The sequence below is a fragment of the Mycetomoellerius zeteki genome, unplaced genomic scaffold (assembly GCF_001594055.1).
Source record: "Mycetomoellerius zeteki isolate Tzet28-1 unplaced genomic scaffold, Tzet1.0 scaffold79, whole genome shotgun sequence".
NCBI lineage: Eukaryota > Metazoa > Arthropoda > Insecta > Hymenoptera > Formicidae > Mycetomoellerius > Mycetomoellerius zeteki.
Genome location: NW_017257819.1, coordinates 171720 through 182312, shown reverse-complemented (window position 1 = coordinate 182312; position 10593 = coordinate 171720). Strand labels below are relative to the sequence as shown.

Below are 10593 nucleotides of genomic sequence, written 5' to 3'. Positions count from 1 at the left end.
GCCCAGTAAGCCACCCCGGTGACGAAGAGAGCACCGGCCGCGCCACCCAGATACGGCAGGTAGTCTTCGAATTGGGACTGTAACACTTCGTTTAAAATCGTTTGAACCGTTCGGGAGAAACTGCCAGACTTACGTAAGCGGTGAAAACGCGAAACGGGTAGGTACTACCTGCATAACGGCGGGTCTAAGCAGATAGACGGGATGCGCTAACTGTCGCGAAGTCGTTCGACGACTTTGTCCCCACAAGCGTTCGACCACCACGATCGCTCACCACGAGCGACTCGAGCGCGGTCTCGTAACGAAGTAACTTGACTGTATCCAAAGTTCAATCCCCATGATCCTGATTATCCATGGCTTTCGTACCACTATCTTACGGCCCTGTTATCGCGTGAACAACAACCAACTGCGGGCCGCGCGATCCCGCGGAAGCGCTCTCGAACGCACCGCGCGGCACAAAGCGGACTTGCGACGGAGTTGCTCCCGTATCTTTTCGTAATAACGACAAAAATATTAAATACAATCTCGTACGATATGAAGCGGGAGAACGAGAGCAAGAGCGTGCGAGAGATAAAAGAAGAGCGAACGAGCGAGCGTGCGAGGAGATACCGGCACGTCCGACCGCATGATCGCTCGGAGTAAAGTCGATAAGCGATAGCGTGTACTCACTGGCGTGGGGAGAAGCAGAATCAGGCCCGCTGAGAGTTTTTCCGCGCGAGGATGAGACGGCGCGGGATCCTCGGCCGAACGTGCCGCGTTGGACACGACGGGCGCGGAGATTCGAAAGAGCGAAGGATGGCACACACACCAAGGGTGGTGGTCGGCTCGGATGGCCGGAAGTGAGGCTTAGGTCAGGGCCACGGCATGACACTGCCTTTTTTCCTTCACCACCGTACTACACAGATCGCTCGCACGCACGGATGCGACGCGGAATGCGGATTGCCCTCACTGCCGTAAACGCGGCGCCATGACGTCACCTCGCGCACCGCGGCGCACAGCGAGGACGGCGCGAATCGATGCCGGGCCGGGTGGCCGAACGGGCGCTGCGACGGCGGCCACCCTTTTCGTCGTCACCGCGACGGCAGCCACCCCAATGAAAGCGATATAATTTACCACCGCGCGCGGCGCATGCGCGATCGTCTCCGACGCGCCGCCGCCGCGACCAAACGCCGGCCGATGAAATTTGCGAGACCCCAACTGTATTACCATATTGACGTACGTTATCGCTATACTTTTTGTTCGATATCTTGAAAAATGGGGATAGCTTGCAAATAGAATATATGTACGAGATATATATCTATAGATTTATCATAATACATATACATATAATGATATTGCTCTGACAAAGACCAACGACGGTCGAAAAGATATTGCCATTCGTTGGATATGCTGAATACTATAAGGTACGATAATTTATGATGCATTGAGAAATGTATTTGGAATTTGTGATTATAATTATGTTGCAAAATAATTATGATTAGAAGTTCCATTTTCATAGTTGTTACTGTTATGAATTAGTAATATTTATAGTACTATATATGTGTATAAGAAAATATAGTTGTTTTCGGGACCAACTATACATATATCGATATACGTACATAATAATATACATTTTTTATATAAATTTAACTCTTAATTTATATAAAAAAAAATAATTTTTAAACTATAATATAAGATAAAAATATAATATATGATTACTACTATTATTACTAATTATAACAGTAATAACTGAAAATCAGGTTTTTATAATTTAGTCATCTTTTAGATGACTTTGTGCTCTCTGGGATACTAAAGACTTTTTTTCGATCGGTGCAGTTGAAGTACAACACAAAATCTAAATGTAGGAACCAATCGTATTAAAGAATCGCTAAACGCTAATTGATTAGTTTTCTCTGCTGAACGCAGCCAATGTCTTAAGATGCTAATACGGCTCTCTAGCCGGTATATTCATAGTCGGTTCTTATTTCAAAACCATCTTAAGTAATGTCTTAATACGCTAACGCGGCTCTCTGATTGGTTCATGACACCTCAAGGCTGAACTTAAGACGATCTTGAATATAAGAACTGACTATGGCCGGTATTCATAGTCGGTTCTTATTTCAAAACCATCTTAAGTAATGTCTTAATACGCTAACGCGGCTCTCTGATTGGTTCATGACACCTCAAGGCTGAACTTAAGACGATCTTGAATATAAGAACTGACTATGAATACCGCCCTCTGATTGGTTTATAGCACCATCTCGAATCTTGAGCATCGTCTATGGATTCCGCCCAGAGTGAAACTATTGTTCTTACCTATATTGTGATGTTAGTATTCCTTTGCTGCCGATAGATGACAGTTGCTTACGATACCCATTTAAACAAGCCTCTGCACTGGGTCGACTGGTTCTACGCTTTATACGGTCGATTCCGGATTTGTATGGTTCCGAATTCGATTCCACTTACGCCCCACGAATGTGATTTTTTCTTCATATTAAATAAGTATCTTAATTACTCCAATCTTGTGGAATAAAACTACAAATTAAAAAAGTGATTTGACTGCGGAAAGAGGATTTTGAGATTGCAAGATGAGTCTGAGACATCCAGGAGTATCTATATAACATATATGTATACTCCTTTAGAATGTGTGCTAGACGTAAAAAGAAAATGATTAAGACTTAAGAAAATGATTAAGAAATAAGAAGTTATAGGCCTAATAGACTGCTGACTTCGTCTTTGGTATGCGCCATGTTTGAAGACGGCACTGGGCAGCGCCATATTTGTGTTTACTCACTCTCACATATATAAATCACATGGATAATAATGTTAGCGTTTTCACATAAATTGACGCGATACTCACAGACATAACGCATATATACGCATATGAGAACTGTACAAGGACAGTTCGGAATCACCTTCATCTCTTTCTATCATATTGAGTCAGCAGTCTAGTTATAGAAGTCCGTGGTGTATTTTCTGAGTGGTTACCCTCTCGGTTTTCCCGCTTCTTTATTCAGTCAATTAAAAGTTATTTATAAGTGAATTATAAGGTATATTATTGAATGTAAATCCAGTACTCTTAATATCTTTCCATCCTACCTACTCTTTTGTCTGGTAAATTATATTTAGTGTTTATTTGTACTCATGTACTTTTGTTTGTCATTAGGTAGAGTAAGTTTATATATTATATCGTACAGTCATAAGACAATTGAAAAGCATGGGATTGTAGAATAATTTTATATATTATGAAGTATGACATGCTCAATACTGGACAATAGCAACTTTCCCAGTATCGAAGAGAAAAATCTTAACGTTCTGAATTTATATAAGCGTTTATTTTTTATTTGTGGTAGAAAAACTAAAAATAGGTCTTATAACGAAAAAATTAAGTAATCTTAATGAGTGCATTATTTACTTAAAAACCACAAATGAGGCATAGATTCAGTGCACTTCATACAAAAATCTGAGGATTATATTCTAATTCACATCAGGGGAAAAAATATTTATTGAATTAACGCAACTTTTAAATCTTGACTCTGCTCTTTCTCGCCATCCAATGACGAAAATAGTTTCGATTTCGTAGATATTGTAAAGTTAATTGTATTTTAATTGCGATATGGTTTCATGTTTTGACCTCAATGACAGCAGTTATTTTTTTGTATTCTTCCAATTAAACTTTATTGTACTCTAAAATTTTAATTCGTGGTGTATTGTTATTCAGGCTGATGAAGACTTAGTATAGTCGAAACGTTCCATAATTTTATTATGTCATTGAAAAACTAACTTAATTTGAAATAAAACTTAATTTGCTAATAGATTGTTATAATAAACTAGTTTAACTCTAAATCTTTTTTATTGCTCGTCGTTGATCTATCTATTTAAGTTATTTTATTGCTGTTTTTAATGAATTAATTTTATTGGCAATCTGAGATATATCTACATATATGAGAAGTAAGAAAAAAATCAAAATGTAACTGAGAAATTATTTGCATTATATTTTTATATAATCGTAACTTTTTTATTTTTTATAGACATCTTGCTCGCACGCAATGAAAGTTAAGAAAATATTACTGACGTTAAAAAAAACATCATCGATTTTGATTATCCAAAGCGGCATTCTTCAGCTAAAGATACCGATGAACATCGTAACCGGCTGGGTAGGCATTGGTAGGCATGTAGGGTCGCTCGGTCGAGTGGTGGTCTGCGGTTGATAAGGACATTCCAGGCGGTAACTATGGACGCCTCGATTGGCGGCTATTTGGAGAGAGCGGTCCTTCAACCGGAGCTCTCATCTTCAAAGGATATGACGTTCGCAGTCCGAAGTAGACCGGCATCGACATCGTTCATCCTCCGGGAATCACGCACGGATTAAAAATTAATTGAAGAAAAAGACACGTACGTCTTGTATTTTATTAAAAGAGAAAGATAAAAGATAAAAGTTACGAGGTGAATGAACGAGTGTAGCAAAATAGATTCTCATCTTTATAAGTGCAATTTTTATAGATTTTATTCAAATCTGATGAGAGAAAAATATATCAAGATCAATCATCTAAGGTGCAATACCAGAAATATAAAATATACAATAATAAGTGAAAATTGACTAAAAAAATGTTCCACACAAATAAGCGATGGAGACCATATATTCAAAGCAGATCTTGATGCTTAATAATACTTTTGCGTGAATTTTACAATTTCGAGTTTAAGCAAAATATTATATTATGGGGATTTCCCTGATAAAATCTATGACTTTTCCGCCTTCGTCTAAGACACATCGAGGATCTGCCATGCGAACTCCAGGAGTTTGGCTGCTGTTGGTCGCGGGTGCGTTCTTTGTCTGCTGTTTATGGAAGATCGGATCGATCAGTCGATGGAACTCCAGCATGCGCGCACAGGCTTTAATTCACTTCGACCTGTCAATTCCGTCATCATCGTCGTCGTCGTCATTATCGACGTCACGTCGACCTCCTTTTGATAGGACTAACTCGAGACTCTCACGCGACGCCGTGCGCAGAAAACATCGCGGCACTCTGTCCAAGTACATGCTGCAGCTGTACCATCGGCATCCGGACGCTGACGTCGTCCGCGCGATTCAACCAGTGCACACTTCCGGTTTGCTCAGCGACGGCGGTAGGATTTTGGAATTCGCGATCCCGTCCACCGAAGTTGATGAGACGCTGGAAGCTGCGGAATTGCTCGGGATAGCCGGCGCGATAGTTAGAGTGCGATCGTTGAACGATCTGTCTACGATGAAGAACGGGAGTGAGGAGATCCGGAAGTCCAGGAAGGACGACGCGTGGCGGGCTTTTGATGTCACGTCCATTGTCGCCGGCAGGAACGGTGATACGGTTAAGCTTTACGTTCGTGGCAGGCTGACCTATCATCCTTATGGAGATGGCCCGATTCTTCTGCTGAATTATAGCAAGGTCAGAGACGTCCGGCGTCATCGACGATCCGCGGAGGACCAGGAGGATCAGGATCGTTGGGACGACGAGCTGCCACGAAGACGACGCCGGAATAGTTGCCGCCGGAGACCCATGTACGTGGATTTCGCCCTAATTGCGTACGACGAGTGGGTGGTCGCACCGCCAGGGTACGAAGCTTATCAATGCACCGGCAAGTGCTTCTTTCCGTTGGGCGATCATCTCAACCCAACTAAACATGCGATAGTGCAGACGTTGATGCACGGCGCAGTCCAGGCCAGCGAAGATCTCCGTGGCAATAAGTTTATCAGTAGAGCCTGCTGCGTACCCACCAGACTAGCGCCTACGAGTCTGCTCTACCTGGATGCCAGAGGCACTTTGACCTACGAATATGGCTACGAGGACATGGTCGTCTCCGAGTGCGGTTGTCGCTAATTGATAAATCACTCCCTTGCTTCAAAAGTGACACAACTCAAAAAATGTGATTTTTTATTATCATGAATGAGATAAACGTTACTCTATCAATCATCAAAAGTGAACTAACTTCTTCATTAAAAAATCGTCAAAAAGGCGCAACTGAAAAGGGCGGTTTTAAAAAAAGAATGGTTAAAATTATCACAACTGCAAAAGGATGATTTTTTTTAAAGGATTGTGAAACAAAAATGATAAAAATCACTTTTTGTTGTGTATCACGTTAGGAATATGTCCTTTTTTTATTATTTGATATTATTTGATTAATTAATAATTTTCTGTGAAATTGAAAATTTCTGGTTTTTCCTTTTCCTGGAAAACTTTATCTTTCACCGACAATATGAATTTTAATTCGATCAGCAATAAGGGTATTCGAGAAATTACGTTTTAGTCTTTATTTTATTCCAGATTATATAAAAGTCAACGATTTTTTATCATCATAGAGAGGTCGGATTATATTTTACTTATTTTTTACAGATTTAAATTTATCTACAAAAAATTCACAATCAAAATATCGATGGTTATACTTTTAAAGATCCCCATTGTCAATGGAAGGTTAATTTCTGTATCACTTTTGAAGTAACAGAGTGATGAGTAATTAGACGTCGTGAACATTGCACAGAACGAAGAATATATGTTTCTTTCGCTTTTTTATTAACAGAATTAACGTGATATTATGTAAAAACGAGTGTACAAAATACATAATATAAATACATTTGAATTCAGATGCGTAACGATTCGATTTTCGAAGAAGAGAAGAATGCATTGTATCATTATTGCGTATAATATCAAAATTGAAATATACAATATAAAATGAGAGACAAATCAGAGATCAACTGAAAGGTTTTCCACAGAAACCAAGTAAGCTCCATTTAAAAAAATCTAGGTTATAGCGCTAAATCGTTCTCTACGAGCAGCGTCACATCATGAACATTTTATTTCGACAAGACTCAAACAGAAAACGGGAAATATAAAGGCCTATTCAGAACGCGCTTATAATGATGTTAATGTATTTAGTATGTATATTTATATATACTATAGAATTTAAAAAATAAAATCGCCTATTTATCAATGCCGGAGAAAAATTACTATATTTACAAAATGAACGATTCGCAGGTAAAGATTTTTATTTCTTGAAAATTTGACTTTTGGACTCGTTTTTGTGAAAAACCTTTTAACTGTGTTTCAGAGTTTTTATATACAAAACCAGCCAATTGGAATTGCAATTAATGTTTAGAACAATTAAGTAAGAATATAAAGAAAATTTCAAGATTTAAATTTTGGACTTTATCTTTTTTGACTAAAATGCTAAAACAATATTAATCTAAAATAAATTTGAGTAATGAATGCATTGTCATATCGAGGTTGAAATATAGCATTATCCATCAATTTGAACACAAACGCTGCTATATTATCATAGATTTCACCTTTAAAATCACAATAATAAAAACAACAGTTTCACAATCCTTTATCGACAATCAAAAAAATCACTGAGTAGTCTTCGGTATGCGTTAACTTAAATTCGTGAACTTCGCGCACATTTCATTGTTTTTTTGATTGAGCTTGTAGGACCTGCCAGGTGAGTGAACTTTCATCCGGCGCGTTTTTCTCAGTCTATGCCGGCTGCCGGGTATCCTTTCGATTTTGTAGACCTGATACTTCACCGTAGTAACCGGCTGGCTTAGTCTCATGCACAACGCTGAAGGTCCACTGAAATCCACGGTGGTGGATAGTTGGAGCTTCGGCTCCATTGCCATCGTGAATTCCGCCTTGCTCTGCACGAAGCTCGTGTGCACCCTGGTGCCGCCATGGACCGTCACGCCGGCGTTCATCTCTACCAGGGAGCGTGCATTTCTCGACCATAGACTAAGCTGAATCTCACCGGCCAGCTCGAAACTCACGGCGCCTTGAACGTCGAGCTCGGCGACGAAACCGGATCCCAATGGCACATATTCGCTATGACTGTACAGTGAAGCGAGAGCTTGAAAGGCGGGGGTCCTTGTGTCCGCAGTGCCTGACCAGACGTGGCCCATCAGTTCGCTCTGCCCGGTGAAAAAGACGAAAGGTCGTATCCCGACGTCAAGAATATCAATCTCCATTCCAGCAGTGGCAACCTCGACGTCGTCGACCTCCGTCACTTCATCTTGATTCGATACGAAGCTGCCAAGACCGCCAGCGAATAGTCCCAGCGAGAACATCGCTTGCCGTTGCTCATTGCTCTCCAGTACGACGTCCACGATGCCGCGCTTCAGAAGACCGGAATTCACTTCCTGAACGGTAACCAATGAACCATTACTGTCGGGTGAGCGCAGGAAGTGCCTCGCGAAAGCGGTGCTGAGACCCCGCTGCGCTTGCATGTGATAATTGTTGAGCGTCACGTTGCCAATAACGTATATATTCCTCAAGTATTCAGCGAATCGTGCGTCTCTCTCGGCGAGCAGCTCCAGACGTTGAGTCAAGTACTTACGGACTTCATAGGCTGGGTCATTGCTGCTCAAATATTTCATGAAGTCGCGTAGAACCTCTTCGATAGGCTCGTTCTCTAGGATAACATCCAGCGCGATCGTTCGCACGCTGCTGTCCCTTCGCGGCCCTCCGATCTGGTAGAAAACCTTATATGCCGCGCTCTTCAATTCGTCGGTCACAGCTTCACGTGGAAGAGCCTTCAAAGCGCGCCAAGCGGCGATGCTGATGGTTTTGCTGTCGCTTAATGCGTGCACCAGCAACGTGGGTATTGCCGCCGGGCATCTCAGATTTCGTAGAGCTCGCAAGAACTTGAGCTTGCACTCCTCGCCAGTGCAGGTCTCTAAGCCTAGTTCCAGGCTGACTCGCGCCTTCTCTATCACCGCGGCGGACCCGTAATGTCGCGCCATCGCGCCCGCCGTGAGTGCATAAGTCTCGGATACTTTGTCGTTTTGCATCGTCTCCTCGGAGCGACGTAGAATATCTCTGGCAACATCGACATGTGGCGTCGGCGAGAGAGATAGTGCCCACAGATACCTTTCAGTCTCATCGCCGGTCTCATCCTGCCGGAGTATCTTCATGGCAGCTTGATGAGCGGATAATGTAGAAGCGGCGCCGAATATATCCAGCAGCTGCATCTTTATCCGTTGATTGCGCGGCGTCTTTAGGATCTTGTGCAGCTCCTCGGGCGAGGCGTTCCTGACTAGAGGTAAAAGCTTGAGGAAAGCCGACGCGGATTTCGCCGTGCCCAGCTCGGAAGCAGTAAGTGTTTTGTAATATTCTTCGATCGCTTGATCAATCTGCAATGAGATATAGACTTACGGTTTTAATACGAAATATATAAGTACTAAAATATTATTTATATACTATTATATTATTTATTATTTATGTACATATTATTAATGTACTGATATATTTATTTATATATTTATTTAAAAGACTGAACGCACTGCAGTTTTCATGGTGTCAAATTTTTATCTAGAGTCATTAACATTCATGTCTCAGAATCAATGTAAAAACTAATATATTAAGTGCAAATGTTATATAACTTGTCAATTATTTTTAATTTATATTCAAACTTTAGAGGACATTCAAAAAAGAACATTCGATTCTTGAAATTATTTATCATGACCATGTAACATATAATGGGTGCCTTTCAACAAGCGACACAGTGCGACACAGTGATGTCACCTTTGTTTAATATTGGCAAAAATAACAAGGATGTAACGATCCATTGTGTCACACCGTGTCATTTGTGTTGGAAGGCACACAATATCTCATAAGAATTAATATAAACTAATATATTAAGTGCGCGAATATTACGTAACCCGTTAATTATTCTTAATTTATATTAAAACTTTAGAAAACGTTTACAAAAGAACGTCCGATTTTTCTAATTATTTTAATCTTAACAACAGTAAAATTTGAAATTCTTGTGTTCGATACAAATGGCAGACAACGCTGCAGATCTCCTGCGTTGTTTTCTATTTATTTACTTTTGCAACTTTCAGGGCTGGGGAAATGTATTTAAAATATTTTTGTGTAAAACACATATTATTTGCAATACAAGTATATTTTGTATTTTAGCGAAGCACATGAAGGTCTTACGTATTTTGTACTTAAAATAGGAAGATTAAAAGTTTTTTTTAGATGATTAATTTTCTAATTCAAATAATAAGTTTGATTGACAATTTTAGTGTGAAATACAAAATACTTTTATATATTTTCACGAAATATAAAATACAAAATATTTTCATGTGCTCCGCTGAAATAAAAAATACAAAATATAATTTTCTTACAAATACTGTTTTTCAAATAAAATACTGTATTTAAAATACATGTCCAGCCTTGGCAACTTTATGCATCAAAGCGTTCTCTCTACAATTTCATTAATGCGTTATCTATCCCCGTCGTTCGAGAACAATGAAAATACTAAAATAGACGTAAAATAGAACAGGCAGAAAGATTTACTGTGGGACATCCGGCATCAGGACATGTGGCGAGCATCGGTTGGAGCTCGATGTCAGTCTCTTTATATTCAGGCTTAAGCAGCACCACAGCCTGCTTCGCAGAATTCGCATGAACCGCCGTTGCACTGATGGTCTCGACTGTCTGTTCCAGCGTTCTCTCCGATACGACACTCGTACCGACGTCAGGCTTAGACACCAAGATCATTTTGTGTCCCTCATAGTCGATCACGCGCTCTGGCAACAGCGATTGCGTTAGCATGTACTTAGAATTACGATAACTCTCGAGTCTAACA

The 10593-nt window shown here is 40.4% G+C and overlaps 2 protein-coding genes across 2 annotated transcripts in view; one reads left to right on the top strand and one right to left on the bottom strand.

Annotated features, from left to right (window-relative positions):
- Nucleotides 1–4731: 4731 nt before the first annotated feature.
- Nucleotides 4732–5892, top strand: LOC108729725 (protein DVR-1 homolog). The gene has a single exon (XM_018458943.1). The coding sequence runs from the start codon at nt 4761–4763 to the stop codon at nt 5829–5831; it is 1071 nt and encodes a 356-aa protein (XP_018314445.1). The 5' UTR covers nt 4732–4760; the 3' UTR covers nt 5832–5892.
- A 428-nt stretch (nt 5893–6320) lies between these two features.
- Mtp (microsomal triacylglycerol transfer protein) overlaps nt 6321–10593 on the bottom strand; it is a 12602-nt gene continuing 8329 nt past the window's right edge. Inside the window, exons 5-6 of the mRNA XM_018459123.1 lie at nt 10302–10559; nt 6321–9130 (exon numbers count right to left, since the gene is read on the bottom strand). Of these exons, the coding sequence (XP_018314625.1) occupies nt 7379–9130; nt 10302–10559 (2010 nt within the window). The 3' untranslated portion in view covers nt 6321–7378. The remainder of the gene's footprint in view (nt 9131–10301; nt 10560–10593) is intronic.